Raw genomic sequence first — 21,870 nt, forward strand, 5'->3', positions numbered from 1 at the left:
TGCAAGAAGCTGTTCCCTTTTTAATAATGTTCTTGCTTGCATTGCTCAGATAGGAGCAGCTTTTCATGGTTATCGAAGGTGTGAACACGACATCAGAGCGAGCTGGGTGGCTCTAACCGCATGGAGGCTGCAACACAGCAGTTTGACTGATTGTGTGAACATGAAAAGTCTCCAACATGACTATAATGTAATTTCATGTTTATTTTTTTTTACTTCTGTGATCTTATTCCAGTTGAACCTGAGGCAAATTATTTCAGCAGAGACGCTGTGGCTGCACTTCAGTTAAATTTGGAAACGATGTTCGTAAAAGTATTTATTATACTTAAAGAGGCACTCCATCAATTTCAAAATAAGGTTATTTGTCATGAGAATGACTCAGTCTGACAAACAACACATGCTGACAGGTATTTCCATTATTCTGTCCACCCTATTTATATCTAATAGAGTAGGCTAAAGAACAGAAACATCTCTGTTCATCAGGTAGGTCTGCCGTCTACAAAATGTTTGTTCTGTCTGACCTGCAGTCCAAAACTGAGAGATTAAAAAGTTATCAAAATGTATTCATTTAATTTTCTGTTGCTCAACCAATCATTGCATTATGGGAAGTGTAGGATTTGGCGTTTTTGTAGTGCTGTTGTCTCACATGAGTCCTCACAACTTGGTGGAATCAGCTTGATTTAATGAACTGAAAGAATATGTAACATGCAGTAAGTATGAAAACTTGTTCAAGTGGTTTATTTACAAAAACAACACGTGGATGTGATCATTCACAACCATCAACACTATAAGTTGGGGAAGAAAAGCAAACATGTTGTCAGTCATGTCTATGTTACAAAAATATTGACCTATTTAATATTTTACAGTATCTACAAGACATTTATCACTTAAACATTCCTCGTCTTAACTTGTTCCATATCATCAAGATTGTCTTCAATGTGCAACATAATCACTTTCGACACTTTTCTTCACGCCTCAAATTTTACAACTGTTACCTTTTTACACACAAAAGCTTCATAACACCAGCTGCTAGGTACAGTTTATGTTCTTCTACATGTGAAGATGCAAGACATTCTCAAGGCAGAGCAGAGGCTCACTTGGATTCACTTTACTCCACGGTATCAAGTCAATACTCCTCGACGTTTGAACTTCATTCGATTTCAACTGCTGGGCCAGCGAGTTCACATTAGTTTGTGGATGTGTGTGTGTGTGTGTGAGTGTAGGTGTGTCTATGCCTTTGCCCTCGTGCTTTGCTTTTCCTCAGCAGTGCTTTTGCTTGCATGTATGTACATATTCTGTTTGGACCCTTTGACAAGGGGCTCTGAGGTCAGCGGCAGGCATTTGAAAGAGGCGGCGCGACCACACTTGAGAGTGGCTGCTGCTCATCTGTGTGTGTGTGTGTGTGTGAGGGGGGGGGCTAGTGAGTAATCTGATAGGGGATCTGGACGCGGCTGTTGTTGAGTTCGGGGTGGTTCAAGGGTGGAACACGAGCCAAAGAAATCCATGTCATCCTGGAAAGAGAGCAGGAAGAGGAACACAGACATGCAGTGATTAGTAACGTATCTACCCAGAGCCAGCCAGGGGCCGACTTAAAACAGGATAGTCTTGTCTACATCAAAGAACTTGTGGTATCTCTTGTTTCTTTTACCAGCTGTTCTTCATGAACACACACACACAGCTATGTTCAAAGAGGAGCCTAAGTGTTTTAAAACAATGGCTGCAGGACAGTTACTCAGCAGTTTGAACGTTGTCTGGTTTAGTTTGTCAATGTCGAAAGGAATTAATAAAATACAGTGAAAGAGTCTGTTGTTATGTGTGTGTTGGAGAGGCCCGCAGACTGTGGGATTAAATGTGGATGTAGGTTTCTGATGAGCTGTTGTGAAGCTTAGTGTTCGGCTCTCACCAAACAGACCAAAGCTTTATTTTGTACCGGTTTGTAAATGTTTATTTCTGCTGTTAAGCTGGGCATTTTAGTATATGACTGACTCGCTTTTGGAGCCAGCCTCAAGTGGCCATTTGAAGAACTGCAGGTTTTAGCCTATCCAAGTTTGTTTCATTTCTCAGCCGCTTGGGAGAGAGCTTATATTTTGTTCTTTGCAGTTAATATCTCACGTACACACATCAGATGATTGATTAGTAGTTTACTTTGAGACAAATGCCAAAGGGGTGTCTTCACACACCTACAGAAACATTCATATCCCGGGGATAAGCAAGCCAGATGGTGCTCAGTAGACGTTTGTGCACTTTTCTATGTCGATAAAATGGAAAAACTGATCCGGTTTATGGTGTTCCACCTCACCTTCCTGACTTGACGAGTGCTGTTTGGGAAGAAGTGCATCTGTCACAGCGTCACTGTAGCTCTGCCTGGTCCTTTCAGGTGAATTCTCCCTCGACCTGCACCCTTCCTTTTCCTCTTCATCCACCTCTTCTCCCTCCACCTCCAGTCTCCCTGCAGGCTTAGTGTTGCACTGAGGCGGCCCTGAACACTCTGCAGGCTCTAAACTCCCTCTCATCCCACCAGCGTCTTCGCAGACAGACTCTGGACGACCTCCCGCCTGCATCGCGGTGCACTCCTCATCCTGGTTTGTATTTCTGTGGAGTGGAATAAAGAAACTTATTATCACTGTGAATCTCTGCTCGCAGCCACACCCTGTGGCGCTTCGCTTTCATGTGTGCCTCTGTTTGTTCTCCGTACTTCAAAGAGTCTTATTAATCACATGAAATTATGTCTACAGCACATTAAACTACAACAGAGCTGTTTAGTGTTAAGCTGTTCCCAGGTTATTATGTGAAGAACACGGGGATGTGCCTTGTGACTTGTTTTATTATGAACAGTATAATACAGCCAGGACAAGTTGAACTACAGTAATCATCTTCTGTATGATGATCCATATATATACAGTGATCTATTTATATTTCAAAGGCGTGCTGTTGTGTACATAATTCATAATTTTTATTTTGCTTGTTGAGCGGTTGATGTTGAGTTTAGCTATTAGCCAGCTGTAAAGGTTCAGCACAGTCAGCAGAGCATGGTGCAAACATTGCAAGGTTTTAAAGTCATTTCCCCTCTGGGCTGAAGTGTTTGTAATCATGGTGTTGCCAGACAGTTTAGAGAGAGGTGTTCACCAAACACCATGTTATGTTCAGTAATAAAGGAGATTATTAACAGCAGCTGTTCAACCTGAGATCTTAATTATGTTCTGTGTCATCCATGACAAGTTGAAAAGTTTCAGTCACACTTTTGTGCCTGTTCATCCTCACCACATCCACACTTTCCTCACCCGTCACTGAGGCTCATCTGGGACTGGAAGGGACTGTTGTCCTGGCTGCGACCAAGACTGCAGCTCTCATCGCAGCACAGAGATGGGATCAGGTGGACTGGACCTAAACATCACACACACACATACACATGTACAACTTTACAAAACTGTCCTTACAGTCAGCAGTGGTTTGATGCCAAAAACAGTGATGAAATCTCTTTATTCTGAAGCACAACCTACCACAGGTGTGTCCGGGGCCCAGGTGACACTGGCAGCAGGGTCTTTGGGGAAAGTCATGGAGCCAGCGTGGGTCCAGACAGGACAGCTCTGCTCCACTGTAGGGACAATCCTGGGACCTCAGAGAGGCCGCTGAGGACACAAGTCGGAGATGGTCAATGACAGATACACAACAACCGGGCACAGTAATGGTCTTCTACTGGTACCACTTTGGATTAAGCATTAATGAAAGATTTATTCACCATCTATGAAGCCCTTTATAAAATAACGCCTTATGGAAAGTCATTTCTTTCCTATTAAGAATAATAACAAAGACCAGTTGGTCATTTTTTGTGTAATTGCTGCTGTCAGGTGAAATCCTTGCAGCTCCAGTCGAGGTGCTTAACTGACTAAAACCTACATGCTCTCTTATGTGTTGGGAAACGCCTCACAACCCTCAGGTCCATGACGACGATTAAAATTCCTTTGTATAATTTAAAAAACAACTGTGTTAGTGTTTTGTAGCAGCTCGATTGAAGGGTGGGGTGCATGTTTGTGCTCAGTAAAACTACTGCCAAAATATTCAGACTCAAGTGTTCACTTTAAACCATTACAGTGAGAAAAACACAGATCTGGTAACGCCTTGGTAACTTGTACCACACTCTTTGTTTCAGGCAAATTTACTGGGGAAATGTGATGTCATTAATTCTTTGCCTCGGGACATTTCACATACTCAAACACTTTTGGCCTCAATCATATTGTGCTCATTATACAAGTCCCCACAAATATGCAACATCGGGGTTTAATAAGGCTTAACAGTGGAGATCACAACTGACAGACTCTGTTTGTGTAGTTAACAAAAGAGTGATGAAATCATGCTCATCAAAATGGATATATTCTTTATTTACCCTATTAAGGGCTCTTTAGGTGCCACTCATATTTTCGCATACGTACTTTATATTTAGCTCTTGCACAACATTAGTTTGAAGTATTGTAGCCTCTGCAGTGCACTAGGAAATAAAGAAACAATAAAGACTGCACGCAAGCAAGTACCACATTCTGGATAACTTGTCACCAAATATATCTTTGTTTGGCCTTTCTAATAACTGAAAACACGGTGAGGTATCTGTTTTTCCTCCATTCTGGAAATCTTGACGAGTGAAGATAGATTCATTGGCTGTGCAGTGAAATGGCAGCGCCTGAGGAGTGAGGTTTGAAGTTCAATGCTTGCTGCATAGAACCACGGATTGTGAAAAATACACTTCCTTCATAGAAAACACTTCCAGGAGTGTGTGGAAATGTGAAAAAATGTGGACCTAACTTTAGGCTTCTGCATGTCTCAGAAGACTGTATACATTGCACAACACTCATTAGTGTCCTGAGTTTTAGAGATACACATGAACAGAAGTGTGTGCAGATGTTGTGACTCACCACTGGGCTTCTTCTCCAGCAGCTGTCTCTTGCAGTAGATGACACAGAGGACCAGCAGGGCCAGCAGGACGGTGGCCAGAGCGCTGCAGATAACTGCGGCCAGGGCCATGTCCCGCGGGCTGGTTACCACCGGGGGCAGCGGCACCAGGTTGACACGGCCACTGCCTGTGAAGAAGACAGAGGGAGGTGAATGTGAGTAGAGCTGAACAGCAGGGCGTGAAACATTGACTGATTCTTTGATTTCAGCGAATTTTCAAGGTGATGAGTTGCATGAATGTAGAGAGTGAGCGTTTAAGACACAACAACTTTTGTTACACAACATAAGTTGTGAAAAAGGCTGGGGATAACACATGTAGTTACTTCATATTATCGGACACTCCTCAGCCAATCCGAATCGGGTAATGTGAGACAAATTATCCCTTTTCGCCTTGAGCCAGTCATCTCGTTGCTAATGAAATAAGCAGAGGAGTTCAAAGAAAAAAATGCCTGTGGTGGATTCTCTCTTTATCTGCCTCTGTCTCGTTCCCCACAGAAGATGATTTACAGACAGTTCTCCCCCCTCCTGCCCCCAGGCACCGTCACGTTAGTCACAGAGACCTGAAATCTAGAAGCAGACATGCTGGTCAGGCTCTTGAAACAGGTCGGATATGGGTGTAAACGATTTACGCTTCTGTGTGCGCGCTGGTGATTTGTGTGCACATGCACTGTGATTTCATGATTAAGCTGCAGTTAAACAGTTCATCTCCTCCCCACGGGTGATGTCACCGTTTGCCCTGCCTGTAGGACCCTTCACACACTCTCATATAAACACTTTTGGCCTCAAGAATGCTGCTCATTATACAAGTTCCCACAAATACAGAACATCAGGGTTTAATAAGGCTTAGCGCTAGATATCACAACGTAATGTGCTGGCAGTCTCGTTTGAGAAAATTGGCTTCAGCTACATGTAATTATCCTTTCAAGCACTCATCAGAGATAAAGGCATAATATGTGATCCAAATGTAAATGCAAGAGTAGCAAAATTTAAATTACATTATGAGTTATCCACGTTCTGAGACAGACACATCTAGCAGACATGGAGTAACATTTGGAGCTGTGTTTGTATCTGCTAGAAAATCTAAGTCCAATATTTTCTCTTCTACCTCTGTTTTTGGTCTCCACCAACTCCTGAGGGAAGTATGTGGTCACTAAATGCTCCACTATGTTCACTGTAAGTCTTTTCTTTTACATTACACAAAGGCATTCAATGCATCGTTAAATAGTGCAGCTTTAAAGGTTCATTGGTAATATTTGTAAACAAAGTAGGGAAAAGGCCTGTGTTGATGCATATGTTAAATATTAATGGATGGTTAATATTCTTTCTTATTCTCTTAGGTTTATGAGTGTGAATTTACACGGTAAAAAAAAGATAAGCCTTTAACACATCAATAATAAAATCACAATAACCTGGTGATACACAGTCTGAGGGGAAAAATATCACACACAATATTCATATTCACTGTCGGGGAGACGTCACCAAATCATCAAATACTTTTAGTTTTGTTTTATTCACGGGAAGTGAATTAATGTTATTTAAAACTATTTCTTTGTTAGAGAGGAATCACTCACTCTTTACTGAAGATCGGTGATGTGTAATGTCAAATTAAAACAACTACATTTCTCTGGGATTGTACAGATAATTTTCTGTCTAGAGGTTGAGACTGAACCATGACATTAACAAATCATTTGGATTTACTTGGAGCTATTGCGTTATGAACATCCAGCAGTATCTGCAGCGGCACATTGCTGAGCATCTGCAGCTGTTCATCACACGGAGGTTGTGTACAAAGAAACAGTGAATTCCCAGAAATCCCGTGTGATAACTCAAAGATGTTTTGTGAAACACAACCTCAGCTCTCTTGTTTGTAGCTCCAAGCAGGAGTTGGAGGAGAAACAGTAGCATGCCTAGATTCTCAAAATGACTGACACTTCTCTGAGGCTAAGTACATGTAGCTTAACATAATTGTCTCTGATCATTATCACTAATTAAATATAATTTCCTTGATCAATGTATATATGATAGAGAGGGTGTGGGTTATTACAGAGCAAACACTGAAAGTATACTGGTATGACTGTGACACAGACCAGTTAACAACATGTGGAGGGAAAAAACTAAATTGTAAGAGATTGTTGATGAATATGGCAAATATACTGAATGGCTTTTTGTTTGAGAAAATCTTTTTCAGCTAGCCTTTCTGTTTGCCTTTCAGTACATTCATCATAAAGGGAACTGGTTTCAACCTTTTCACATTCAAGAGCTCTTTGTTATGCAATGTAAACATTACTTTAGCTTTGGGCAGTTTTTTTATTCAGTCAGATAGGGGATAAGGGTATTTTAACATTCCTTCTAAGAAAAAAAAAAAAAAAAGAGAGAGAAAATCTCAAAGCAACGCTTCAAAACTTAGTTTGACCCAGAGGGCACAATAAAGGAGTGGCCTGATGTAAGCACTGAAAAGTACATAATGTAAAAAATGTTATTATTAAAAAAATATTTCCACATTCCAGTGCCAGATCTTAAAACACGTTAAATGAACATGAAACTATTTAAAAATGTGAATGATTTATTACTCTAAACAGTATAATATTTGTCAGAATGACATATGTTTTATTTTGTTTTTAAGTCTGAAAACTTATTTAGCAGGGATCACCAAAATAATCTTCCTATACAAAAACTGTATTGTATTGGTAATCCATCGTGTTTACACTTAGTCTTCATTGTCAAGGTCGAATTCAACTCATCCAAGGTGAGCATCATCTGGCCCACAACACAAAGGCAGCCTGTTATCGGAGGCCCAGCAGCTGCAGCACACACAGATAAACACTGGTCCATTGAAGAGACCTCACCTGCTGATATTATCTCCACACAAACCAGACCAATAAACCACAGCCTTTTATGGACTCTCTGCCTGTTGACTTTATGGAAAGCCACATACTTCAAATAAAAGACGCACTTCTTTACACCTCTGAAGGATCTTTGGCTTTTGTTAGTGCAAACTCTTTAAAGAGGCTCTTTAGGAGGACTGAGAGAACACTGAATAACAACAAAGAGAAATAAAAATCCGCTGTAGTCCTCTTTGGTGTAGTTGTTGTTGTAGTTGTGGAAACAGTATTTTATATTTCATGTAAAGATTTAGATGTACTTATTCATAATGGTCCAACTCTGAATTTATGAATTTATACCCAGAACCTTGACTGACTCAGTGAGAAACTATTTAGTTTGATTAGCACGACCAGTAAGTATATATTAAGATATGTTTTGTCCATACATGGTGAGCAGCTTAAAGTAGCTCTTAAGAGTTTCTACTGAGTGCTACAGTAACTTTAATTTGACTAAAATCGTGAATTCTGGGCACATTAAACGTAACGTAAAATGTGGATTTCAGAGATTTGGAAATGTAACAGCTTTGATGCCATTTTGATTTGATACCATTTTAAACAATATGAAATGTATGAGTTTCATTCAAGATGTGTAGCATGTTATTCACTTTAAATTTTTTTTCTAAGTTTTTAGTTCTAAAGTGTGTCCTCTAGAAAGGCTTCACACTGTTACAGCAGCTCTTTTTGAATTTTTGGCGCCTACGACCTCGTGTATGTCAGGAAGTATTATAAAAGGAGGTACAACAGACACAAACGTCTTCTTTGAAACTGAAACTGGATATGTCTGCTAGAATGATTGAACAGATATATATATATAGACATCTAAAAGCGTAACACCCAAGGTGTTTGTGGTAAAACATTTTACAATCATCACATCTTGTAATGTGGCATCACCAAACACGGCTATGCTGTGAAGTTGTGGTTTGATAATTGCACGATAACTTGATTAAGACAGCAGTGAGGATAGGCTAATCATTCCAGCTGCTGACATCTGAGTGGCTTTTATGGACCGCTTTTTGACTGTTGGAGGGCTCTGGTTTGAATTGCTGGCAGGCAATAATAAGCAGGAATGTTTCCTGTACCTTGCCAGCCTGGTATGTGTTGTGCCATCTGGGGTGAGAACTGACTGCATGAACCTTTGAAGTCGGTGTTACAAGATGGAGCGTACAGGTTATCAGGATGGACGGGGATTTGTTGGATCATGTTTCCTTTTGGTTAGTTCTCATCATGAGGTCAATAGCGTGTAAGAAATGTTTGTTGAATATATTTTATTTGAGAAAGACATGATGTCTGTGGAATACAAGATTCCCATCTGACTGGTAAGATTCTTTCTACTTTCTACGCGTGTGAGTTTATGTATGCACATAGGATCAGCATAGTCTGCTCAGCTCTCAGATCTACCGTGACAGTGAAAAACTCCAGCAGATGAAATACATTAAAGAGGCTGAAGGAATCCATAAAACACAATCTCGTTTTTACTCGGCTCCAAAAAGCCACTGGGGGAAAGAGAGGAGAAGAAAGGAGGGGTGGTTTAAGATTTACAGTCCACCCCAGACAGCGACTGCCTCCCCTGCACAGCTGCACCATTGCTCCGGGCCAGTGTGGCCTATTAGAATGATCTGCCCTTTAAGTTTTCACCACCCTCCTCAAGATAACACTGGAGGGAGGGAGCAAGACTTTCAAACATTTGGAAATGCTCCGCTGAGAGTCCCTGTGGAAGCAAACTACCAGCTATGTTCTCAAACACAATGGCCATTTTGTTTCGCAGGCCTCCTCCAGTATCAAAACGGGAAGCTGCGCAGATGGACAAATGAGCAGACAGAGGGAGGCCAGTTGTCCCAAGGCCAGTGTTCACTACATAAACAGTAACACTGTTTGCAACAATATATATATATATATATATATATATATATATATATGTCTAGATTTAAAGAAAGACACTAAATTAAAAACCAAACAAGCAGTCTGATGAAATCATGATTCTTTACATCTGGGGCTTTGCGAGAGCAAACAAGTTTTTTTGGGGAGTTGTCCGTTATCCCAGAGCTGTCTCCATTTATTTAACACGGGGGTGCTAACCCTGGCTGGGACTGCTCCGATGCTCATGCTGCCAAAAGTCTCCTCCGAAACAGCTGCAGCCTCTACTGCCATCAGGAAGTCACACTCAATTACCAAAGGTATAAGTTCACTCGCCTGTTGGTTTTATGTGGAAACCTGAAATCATAAGGTTGTACTTAACTACTTATAATGGCCGGAAGACAGAAGTTAATTGGATCTGTAGCCCACTGGAATGTGAGCCCTGCTTTGTGAACATACTGTAATACACCTCCTGTATCCTTTTTTGCATAATGGATCTCTACAAAAGGTAATAAATTGTGCTGCTTGAACCGGCGCACTCCGGCGCGTCGTTTTTCGTAATGCTATGGAGACACGTTTTGTCTCGAAATATCAATGGAGGTTTTGTTCAAGGAAGTTTGCTCATTTAATCCAAATTGAGTACTAAAAATGAGTGACATGTTCTGAGCTAATATAATCCAGTGTTGGCAAATCCAGTATTATGTTAGTGATATCCAATTCAGCTTTTCAACTGCTCGCCTTTTAAATCCAAGCATTTATTTGCACATATAGCATAGCTGCTTGGCTCAGTGAGACTTAGTGAATGAACTATGGCTCGCTCCACCCTTTAAAGGCAGTGGTTCTGGTTACTCCAAGGACCGTGTGCTGGCATGTTGTGTGTGTACAGGCTTTGTTGTGGCACTGCAGCCTGAGTTTTGGTTCTACTAAGATTTGGCCGGGAGTTCAATAGTGTGCTGTAACCGGTGATGTTTGCTTATAGACTATTGTATCCCTGTTGTTTCATCTTAAAACATCACCTAGTGTGGGCTGGGATGAATAGCCTGTATTCATGGGAACATTTAACAAAATGTCCCACTGATGTTTGGCCAACTGTTAGAAGAGGTGAAAGAAAGGAAAGGTGCTTACAGTGAGGCTCATAAGGAGGCGGAGGGTCCCCACAGGGTATACACTCCATGTCTTGGAAACCACTTAATTTTGTCTTCCTGTAATATCTGTTGAAGACACAAAATTACAGCTTTTAACTTCAAAGCTTTCGTGAACACAGGAGCAGTAAACACGCACAAACTCAGTTTATATTGTTACACATTAAAGATACTGACGTGTTGTAACATGTTTCTCATCTTTGTCAGCTTATTATTGTGAAAAATACATATCATTTTTGTCAATAACACAACTGTCTGCTGTGTCCGTCCTCTCACCCGGGCAGACAGTCGCCACACACGGCGTTGCTGGTGGTGGAACAGTTGCCCTTCTGGAAGCGGTTGATGAGTCCACAGTCCAGGCAGGGTTTGCACTTCTGCAGGCTCCGGTCTTCTTTGAAGCGACTGCTCCGGCAGGGCACGCACCGGGCATCCTCTCCATAACCAAAGCCACATTCCTGGGGGGATTAATCGGAGAAATACACCGAGTAAGGGGTGGGGTTGGTGGTTTGGGGAGATGTGCAGCTGGTGAAAAGAGGGCTTGAATGTGGACTACCGGGGGTCTGGAATTAAAGAATGATCTTGGCTCGCGGGATCAGAGGAGAACAATGGCCTGCCTCTTTTGAGAGTCCATCTTACACTGGCAATAATCTCCCTGACTCTCTCAGTATGAATGAGCGGCCTTCCGCTGCAAGACCTAGAAAGGCCAGGCATTTGAATAATAAAGGCCCTGGGGGACACCCACTGTTGTATTATTGCAAGTTTATTGCTGCGTTTTTGTATGACTCCCTCTCCAAGCAGACTCAGTGAGTGTCCCGTTGATTGAGAGGCTAGCAAGCAAAGGAAACGCTTGAGGAAGGGGGCACGGATTATGGAGAGGTATATGGAGAAAATAAGATGAATACTCTTTTTGTGTTCAACAATTGAAAGTGCACTTAAAAAGCACAGCTTCCTACTACTGTGTGACTGATCTAATGCTGAACCACATTTTGAGGGTGTGTTCACCTGGACCAAGCAAAAGCTAAATATTTAAGAAGATTTTTAAGAAGATGATGAAATATACAGTTTTGTGTGACTAAATGTATAGGCAGGAGATCAAATATGTGTCTTTGGTTGTATGAGTTATATTTCAAAGGCAGATAAACTCTATAGAGCAGTTTGCAATGTAGAAGTCTGACATAGTTAAGAGGCAATATTTAATATTTCTGGTGGGACAAACCCCATTTCGACACAGAATTACCAACAAATGCACAAATTATGCTCGTCTGTCAATGTTCATCTTGTTTTGTCTCTTTCTGAATTGGTTCTCTGTCACGTCCCTTAAAATGATGTTGAAAGACTGCTGACCTCAATGACAAACTGACATTTACGTGACAGCTGATATTACTGTAAGCTGAGTGAAGAGTCCCTGCAGGGATGACATCATACATTGATCATTCATTATCAGCTACATAGCAGCTGCCCTACTGTTGTCCAGTGTTGCTACACTGCAATCCAAAGCCAGAGGGATATACAAGGGGATGGGCGAGGGGTGCTCATATATCATTAAAGTGAAGGCCAGCTTCAAACAGGACTTCTCTCTTCTCTTCTCTCTTCGCCCGTGTCCCATTTCACTGCCCGGGCATGCAGTCCTGCAGGAATGTGGGCACAAGAGTCTGACATGGGGGCTGGGTTTGGGGAAGCAGGCTGGCGAGATTTAAAAAGGAAGGTTAGGGGCAAGGATGTGATGAACATGTGATGGCACCACGGAGTCGGAGCAGAAGATGAGGATTTCAGTCCTTCCAGCCAAACACGTGAGCCTGACATTGAACCCTTGGGCCAGGCCTGGCCCGAGGTGGACCAGCGAGGGCTGGACTGTTGCAGCTGTTCTTATGAACTCTCCATATAAGGCCTTGCTCTTCAGCAGGGCAGGGCAGTGAACGGTGGAGATGGGAGGGGGGGGGCAGAGGGAGGGAAGGGAAGAGACAGAGAAAGAGTGAGAAACAGAGAGGGGGTGGCTGATGAGTGATAAAGAGGGGAAAGGCAGAATAAAAAAGACTAGGCAGCTCGCTGTTACAAGCCATGGTTTTGACTGTCTGAGGTGACTGAAGCTCAGACTAAGTCAGGGTAGGCTGGAAAACTACCACAGGACTATACCCTAAAACTGGTCCTTAAAAAAGCACTGTAGGCCATTGCAGGGTACCTCACAGTGGTTCTGTGACCCATTTGCACACGAAAGAAGGGGCCCTGCACCGATCCGTCCTAAGCCCAACACTGGCACAAGCTCTGCCTGTGGGGCACCATATGGCATGATGGGGGCTGATGCCACGTAGACACGAGCAGGTCAGAGCACTGAAACAAAGGGAGAATGCAGCCAACTTCTGCCCCTCTGATCCAGGCAGCACAGATAATCAAGGACCGATCTCTTTCTTCTTTTATCCTTGCTAACAAAGCTCAACAGAGCTGACACCCTGCACTCACTGAGACTAGTTTAGCAGCTTAAAGAAAGACTGTATTCAGAGGTAATCTGTGATGTTGAAGTTGTTATTATATGAAAAGGTGTGCACACAATGTATAAGCCTTTCCCAACTAATAACTACTATAAAACAGCCTCCAATATCAACAAAACAATACATATTCAGTCTGTTAAACCCCCCTGAAAAGACCATATTTTGAGGGTGTGTAGAGGATACAATAACACAAAACACAGGCAGGTTTACTCTCTATTACAGACATCTGCTAGCAGTGGAGGGACAATATTTTTATGTTGCTCTGCAGGTACAACTTAGATTATGTGTATCCCATTCAAGTGCAAAACAAAGCATTTGGGGAGAAAACTACAACGGGTGTAGTCAAGAAAAAAGCTGCAAGTCTCTTCATTTCCATATTGTACTTCAAGGTGATTTGACGTCAAAGTCATCCAAAAAAAGGGGGGGGGGGGGGGGGGGGGGGCAGATGCTTAACATCACATTTCCCTGTCCTATCTCCTGATCTAGTTTGGGTGAGACTGCCAAACATAACAGCAGTGTGGAGGGGAAGGAGCGGCAAGAGAGAGGAGAGCTGGCTGGGACCTGAAGCATGTTCAGACGCAGAGATATTTCTGAGATTAGGAGGGAATCACACGGGGGGCAGCCAGTCAGATGATCTGGTAATGAAACAACGCTGAACATAATACATGCAAAGCAGTGTTCTGTCCGGGTCAAACACACTCTTACTCCTTTGAAGATTTTTTCACTGTTTTTTTTAGACACAATGCAGCTAATGTCTGACCCTTCTGCTGTTTATACACTCCTTGCAACCTCTGTCTCTCTTTTTAGCCAATGCCATCTAAAAGTCCTTTGCCCTGGGAGTGTGGCTGAAGGAAATGTCACACTCTTGCTACATACTACAAGATGTTGACACATCAAAGTTGTGTTCCTGCCTCTTTTTTTTTTTTGCCACTGGCAGTTTTCCAGCATGCACTGGAAAGCAATTCACCCCTTCTCCTTCATGCTTGACACAACATGAGAGACTAAGCAGCTTACAGTGAATGAAACCTAGAATGAAATATGTCTGAAAAAGAATAACTGCTTTTAATGGACGTTCCCTCTGTGTGGGTGGTTCTTTTAGCTACAGTTAGCGTGAAGGGGCTAATTGATGTTTGTCAGCCCGCCTAAGAGCAGCTTCCAGAGGCAAACTTCCAGAGCAAACTGGGGCACATTCCTCTGGGATCTCTATGGCAGCTGCACAGAGTGACTCCAAAGGTCTGCTTCCCACCCAACAGTCAGTCCTGCCTCTCTGTCTTGCAGAGTATGGACAGATTGTCTTGAGAGTTACACAGAGCTCAGATCAGAAGTTGTGTCTCTGGGAAACTTTCTCTGAGTGCAGGCCTAGGTCTCCACTGTGAGCCGACGTCCCGCTACCTTCAGAGAAAGAATGAGGCAGCCAATTATTAACCAGGACCCCAGGGTGGCTAGCAGCATTCATGCCTGTTGAGCTGGCAGAGGAACACGAGGACTACTGAAGCGTATTACCAACCACAGAGTGCATGTCTGTGTGCACTGAGATTAAAGGCAACTGGGTTTAAATGCATGTGTGCAACAGATGTCAAGGGTGGTAGAGTTTTTTCAGCAGCACTCACAGATGTAGTGGAGTGTAAACCCACCTAAAGTCAGTTTATCAGTCTTTTTTATTGCACAATACTGTTTACTTAAGACTGCCATCAATTTTAATGATGTAAACATACAATAAACTGAAAATTTATTATAAAAGTTGCATGGCAAAAAACCTCCTGAAACCATTTAGCTTAGAGTCTTATCTTATTTTTTAGGCCCATCAATATCTATGCTATATAAATAACAGGTACTTTCTCATATGTACTCAGGTGGCAGTTTATTAGGTACACCTAGCTTGTCTAATACAACAACCCTGCAATAAATCTATGAAGGTTATAACGCTCAGTTTTTGTCTGTTGTTCTGGGGCCTGTTGCACTGTATTGTATTATACTCAGACTAGTTCCTAATATTGATATAATATGACCACAGTCGATATAAATGGATTGTTATAGTGTTTGGTAGTCCTGTCCATCACTTTGGGAGTTTTTTTTTGCGTGTGTGTTAAATTTATGATGTGTGGTTCATTATTATTTATTTATTTCACAGATTAAAACAAAATTGAAAAATATCTGTCAACTGTTTTCACTGAGCTTAACTTTATACACCTAGATGTCTGTTACTACTGCAGAAACGTGGCTTCGTGCTGTTTTGTGTTTTACAGCAAGGGAAACTGCACAGGTAGAAATGTCTCATTATTTTATGTAATATTATTTTGTAAATCTACATATGATGCCAAAATACTTGTTAATACTGAGAGGTTTTACAACTATCTACTTTTAAATGAATAAAAAACATTCCTGAATAAGTTTGATGTTTAACTATATCACCTTTACATCACTGCCTACACTTGCAAAACGTAGGTGCATGGCTGCTGCCAGAGAGGAAAGTCTTTGCTGACACTATAGAGGCCTGTTTGTACAAAGCACACAAAAAAACCTGTGGCTAAGGTGGTGGAAAAAACTGTATTCCCAGTTTAGAGAGCAGCAAGCTTAGGCATGGCTTGCTTCAAACAGTGAAGACAATAAGTTGGACGGGGTGCAATGGGGAAAAACAATGGAAGCCATTCAGCTGCAAAAGGTCAAAAGTATGGGTGTGACTGATTAAAGAAGGGTCGGTGTTCTACAAAAGCTAATAGTGGCTTGGCTGTTCTCTGCATGAAAGAGAGGAAGTAATAAATAATGTTAGTTCCTTGGATCTGTATCACGGTTTTCTAAATAGCAGTGTCAATGTTTTTCATGAACACTTTTTGGAGAGGTTTTTTTTCACCACAGAAATAGTCTAATCCAGGTTTTTGTTTTCAGTTTAAGGAAGTTCAGCTGACCTGTTATGAAACCCCTGTGTTACTACACTTTCCTTTTCCTAAATAAACAAGTGACAATACTTTTTCCTTTGAGCAGCTCTGTGGAAAATGCTCCTCAGCTAACACAGAACTTCAGACAGATCTTCTATATTAAAACTGTATATATATATGTATATATAAAATGAGTTTGTTCCAACCTTTGATAGCTCCTGTCCTGCATCACACTGCTTGCAGGGTTTACAGTTTCCAAACCGGTCCTTGTACTCCTGTTCTCTGCATTCTCTGGTCTCCTCCTCTGCCCTCACAGGAATCTGAGACAGGGGGGGACAGTGGTTTTGGTGAAAGTTAGAGATACCTGCATTTCATCACCACTTTCATCCATAACAGAGAAAGCAGACTGAATCCACAGCTATCGTAATCTCTCAGAACTGTTTGAGGGGGATCAGCCCCTTCCTTGAACCCTTCTCGGAAACAAGTCTCATACTGTTACTGGGATGAGATAAGATGAAACTTTAATGAGCCCTGTGGGAAAACTGCATAGTTGCAGTAGCAGAATCAAAAGCAACAATGCAGGGCTTACCAAAAAAAACAGACTAGAACACAGATAGCAAACACAATCAGGGCGGTGCAGTGTATAAAGGTAAAATGATACTCAGCATTGTCAGTGGTAGCAGTAAGGGTTTTACAGATCCCACAGTGTGCCTTATCACTGGCTTGCAGTGTAGTTCAAGTTCATGTCTGCAGTTTGTTTAATAACTTAAAGAGTTTGTAGCCTCTGCAGTTCACTTTTGCTTAAATTTGGGTTTGCTCTGTTGCCATAGAGAGCTTGCGAAATGTCGTCGAAAGCTGAAGTTAAGACTATTTAATAGGTCAAGAATAAACTTTCAAACTCAAATAAAACAGAGCGGAATAGTATTAAAAGAAATGGAGCAGAAAATGTACTCATTCACTGCGCGTATCTTCTATCTATCCCTGTAAATATTTACAAGACTTCAGCACACAAACTATACACGCAATAATAACAACCGATTTTATGTTAAGAAAAAGAGTGCTAACAAATCATAAACACTGCATTCTTTTGCATGCTTGTGTTTTCAAAATGAAATATTTAATTTAACGCTTACCAGAGTTGAATATATGACATGCACAGCCAGAAGTGAGAAGGTGTGCTGAAGCAACCACACCATTTTGATGAGCCACTTGTTGCCTGCAGCTGAAAAAAGAGACAACAATAATAGACTGAGCTTAATTATAGTGCTATTATTATGATGATGACGATGCTTATTATTGTTATTATACTGTTTCCCTATATAATACACATTTAAATATATGTCAAGAAGAAAAACATATTTGGCTGGGTTCAATTCTCTGAGGTAAAAATATATATATATATTTTTAAATGTATAATCAGAAGATCAAAAAAAACTCCAATGATGAATCATATACAATACAAAATACAATATACATGAACCTTAAAGCTACTAATACTACTTAAACTACCAGTTAGAAGGTAATAAAGGGGCAATAATCTATAATAAAGACGCAGGTATAGGCTGAGAGGCACAAATCACAAACACACCACACACACGTGCAAAGTGTGGCAGAGTTAATTGATGCTGTTTTGATTACAGTCCCATCAGCAGCTGCGACGGTCAGACAGCTTCCGTAGCTTTACATGAGGAAGACTGAGGACCATTACATAGAAATGTCTCATAATATTGTCACCATGTAAACAACATAACTAACTTAAAATCTCCAATATGCGTACAATACGCAATATATGTCAGTTGACTGTATTGCGTGGCTATAATAATACTTACAAAATGGAACAAGCTGTTGGTTAATTTCAAAATACAAGACATAACAACACAGCTTTAGTCCCTAAATGTGTCTTATATGCGCATTAATTATGAATACCCCAAAACTAATTTTAAAAAGCTCTTCTTACCTGCTAAAAAAAAAGAGGAGCCTGTTGACCAAAGTGTTGCTTGTTAAAAGTCGACAGCAGACCGGTGAGAGGTGTGGTGGTGTGTTTCCCGCACCGGTCTGCTCACCATGTCAGCGCTGCTGTCCCACACAGCTCGAGCTCAACAGAGAGCGGCGGCAGCTCGAGGACAAACTCAGCGCCCAGATCAAAGGCGGAGAGAGAGAGAGAGAGAGAGAGAGAGAGAGAGAGAGAGAGAGAGAGAGAGAGAGAGAGAGAGGAGGAGGAGGAGGGGGCGGGCGGCTTTATGGATCTGAAGCGCGTGTATCTGATCTGTGATCAGCCCCTGCGCGACATCAAAGTCTCGGGTCCCACAAAAGAGCCAATCACGCAGCGCTGACTGAGCTCAGTGTTCACAGTGTGATCAATAGCAGCGTTTCCATTCAGCTGGTTTGTTATGAGAGTCGATGTGGACACCGTGCTGTGAGCTGGTTTAATGTCGAAACAGAGGAGGAAGGCTAGAGTTTCTCCGCTTTGAAAACTCTCCCTCTCTCTCCCAGTGAAGTCTGAGCACCAGCCAAACTTCCCAAACTATGGTCCGTGGACCTTTAATGGTCCTTCACAGTGCCCCTACGGTCCCATTGTAAATGTTTGATTTCATATTTGCCGTAATGACTGAGAATTAAGCCCATCAGACTTATGGAGCTGCAAACTTTAGTACATGTAGTGCAGTGGTGGAGAGCCAACCAACTGGACTAGTTAAACTACTTAAATACAAGTTTGAGGTACTTGTACTTCACTACGTCGTAATTCTAATCCACTAAATTTCTTTTACTAGTTTGTAGATTCAGATTAATAATACAAATTTAATCAACAAATTATTATTTAAATTATGATGCATTATCATAGGTTAAGATATGGTTTTACTGATCACAAATTATTCTGCAGCACATAAATACATTAAAATCAGCCCCACATTTACCACCTGCAACATGAACGTTATGGCTGAACTTCGGCTGACTTGTTAACCCGTCTGCTGAGGGAAGAGGGTTCAATGTCAAGTTACTGATTTGGTCTACATGGGTGGGGGTCCGCTGGAAAACAAGTGCTTCATTCATGGATACAGATCATTTAGTGTATGTATTGGGGCACTTGGAAAACCATTATTGAACAAAATACAACACTGGAAACAAACTGAACAAAGTAACACACTTTTAAGTAAGGTATTAAAAGTGAAGAATACAGTTAAAATGAATATTTAAATGTTTCAGAAAATGATGGATTGGACTGACTAACCCTTTCAACAAACATTTTATTTTCTGACAAATCCTGATATTGTCTTGTCTTGTCATGATGTGACAGCTAATTTGTGAAGATTGTGGCAACAAAAGATTCAACTGGTTTGACGAAAGCCATGTTGACATGAAATGTACATGATCATATCCACCTCTGGCATACGGTTGTGCTGTGTGCACACTGGTGTGTGTGTGTGCACGCGCGCCAAGGCAAAGACACAGAGGACAAAAGTTCAGCACTGCAGCAAAAGTGGCCAATTACTGTACATGCCCGGACATGTTGCATATCGATTCCAGGAAATCAGTGTGTACTTTGCAAATGTAATTAGTCGTTACTTACTTACGTATTGTGTAATATAAATATTCAAATTGCTTCATGTATGCATGTGTACAGAAATATGTTGCTCTAAAAGTTTGTGTCATTTCATCACCTCGATGAGTTTTGTCCTTTTCAGTAAAACCACAGAACATCAGTTTCATATTGTAGCAGTCACAATAAGAAAAAAAAAATATATACTATATGTATTGATTTCCACTGTGTTGAGGTCACATCTGTAGACTGGTGACCTGCTCCTCACTGTGACAAGTCATCTATCTGCAAGAGTGTTGTACCACAGTCAGAAGAGATTCAAGCTTTGCTGCTGTCTCCATCTACTGGGAGGTTGGTGAAAGTGTTAACTGTAGTCTGCTATGTAGCGTCTGTTGAGCCGTTTTGTCATTAAGGTGTGTATTGACATTATTTCATACATCCTCATTCTGTTCTATTCTGTTCTATTCTATTCTATTCTATTCTATTCTATTATTTCCTTTAGTATTATATCATTTCTTGCATGCTCTGTATACATTATGTTCGGAGGTATGAAGATATATTCTATTCTGTTTTATTTCTCTATTTATGAACAGTGGAGTTTATGGTTCTGCTCTAATATTATATGTATAGTCTATCCTGTTCTAGTTTAGTCTAGTCTAGTTTATTCTACACAGCTCCTGATTATATTATATTGATACACTGTAAATTATATGATTCTATTCTATTCTATTCTATTCTATTCTATTCTATTCTATTCATATCCACAGTTGATGATTGTATTTTATCATTGACTGTAGGTCTATGATTCTGTTCTATCATGTTTTTGTATACCTAACACACACACACGCACACACACACACACACACGCACACACACACACACACGCACACACACACACACACACACACACACACAATGTTATGTGACCAGTAGACTTTTATTCTATTCATAGACTGAACAGTTTATGGTTCTGTTCTGCTCTTCAGCTGTTGTCTTCTGTTCTATTTATGAACTGTACAGACTATGGTTCCACTCTATTCTATTGTAGTCTATTCTAAAGTCTCATATCATATATTTGCATATTTTGCACCCATAACATTCTGTGATAAGTAGACTTCTATTCTATTCTATTCTATTCTATTCTATTCCATTCTATTTTTATTCTACTCTATAAACTGTACAGTTGATGTTTCTATTCCACTCGATTATGCCTATAAACTCTAAAGTTTATGCCTCTGTTTTCTTCCAGTCATAGACTACACAGTCTGTGATTCCATTATATTTATAAAAATTATATTATTTTATTCAATTTACATATTTCACAGTATATTTTATTCTATTGTATTCTATTCAGTTGATGATGTTATTTCTTTCATGGACTTTACAGTTATTGATTCTACTCTATAATATGTATTATAATGTATAAAGTATTAGTAGTACATTTGGTTGAGTTCTATTCTATTCTACTCGCCCATCCAATATTTGCTGCTGTGTTGGTTGTGTCCCATCGGCGCATTATACAGCTGCTGTCGCTTTAAGAGACCTGTGCGTTAAACCCTGCAGTATGAAACTGTACCGAGGTGTTGACGACTGTTAGACATTTCTTCTAGAGGCCAGCTCAGTCAAACAACCATCCCCAAGTGTTCATGTCGGATAACATTGTAGGTATACAGTGATCTAAAGGAAGTTAAACCCTCCAACCCTGCAGAGGACAGAGATGCTGCACTGATGCTGCTTCCAGCCTGCTGGTGATGTGATAATGTGAGTATCCCTCTCTCTCTCTCCAATGCGGCATTAAGATGTAGGCTACTGGGGCGATAGGGCACTGGGAAATCCATTTTAGTTATAAGGATATTTCAAGATTGCAAAACAATGCATCATTATCTTTACTGAAAATAATTTAATCTTAAAGGGATGTCTCTAATATATCCCACGGTGGCTGACGTCGTGCTACTCTGGTAAGTTTTATGTACCATGTATGTATGTTTTTTGCATATGTTATTTGAATCAGTAAATGATAGAGTTGTTTTTGTAAAGGACAGTGTTCAGTAGGTTAGTGCACGTTCTCAGGAGACTTAGCATTTAAACAGCAGTTTATATTTTAAGGTGCTGGGAGTCCTTGACTTTGAGGTGATGATGTCACTTTTCTAC

At 40.9% G+C, this 21,870-nt stretch overlaps 1 protein-coding gene across 1 annotated transcript; it reads right to left on the bottom strand.

Annotated features, from left to right (window-relative positions):
• Positions 1 to 662: 662 nt before the first annotated feature.
• LOC104921132 (tumor necrosis factor receptor superfamily member 19) lies at positions 663 to 18,618 on the bottom strand. Its single transcript, XM_010733584.3, has 10 exons — positions 18,139 to 18,618; positions 17,315 to 17,403; positions 16,388 to 16,501; positions 11,096 to 11,274; positions 10,803 to 10,888; positions 4,905 to 5,069; positions 3,498 to 3,626; positions 3,279 to 3,381; positions 2,297 to 2,589; positions 663 to 1,508 (listed from the first exon to the last, which is right to left on the bottom strand). Exons 2-10 carry the CDS (start codon positions 17,375 to 17,377, stop codon positions 1,504 to 1,506), a joined length of 1,137 nt encoding a protein of 378 aa, XP_010731886.3. The 5' UTR covers positions 17,378 to 17,403; positions 18,139 to 18,618; the 3' UTR covers positions 663 to 1,503.
• Positions 18,619 to 21,870: the final 3,252 nt, after the last annotated feature.

This window comes from Larimichthys crocea, chromosome VII (genome assembly GCF_000972845.2).
Source record: "Larimichthys crocea isolate SSNF chromosome VII, L_crocea_2.0, whole genome shotgun sequence".
In the NCBI taxonomy this organism is placed as follows: domain Eukaryota; kingdom Metazoa; phylum Chordata; class Actinopteri; family Sciaenidae; genus Larimichthys; species Larimichthys crocea.

Excerpts from the sequence above, each read along its gene's own strand:
- LOC104921132 (XM_010733584.3), bottom strand. The coding sequence starts at position 17,377 with ATGGTGTGGTTGCTTCAGCACACCTTCTCACTTCTGGCTGTGCATGTC. Across the intron at positions 10,889-11,095 it reads TGTGGCGACTGTCTGCCCGG|ATATTACAGGAAGACAAAAT; the intron begins GTGAGAGGACGG and ends TGTCTTCAACAG. Across the intron at positions 5,070-10,802 it reads GCCTCCTTATGAGCCTCACT|GCAGTGGCCGTGTCAACCTG; the intron begins GTAAGCACCTTT and ends TCTTCTTCACAG.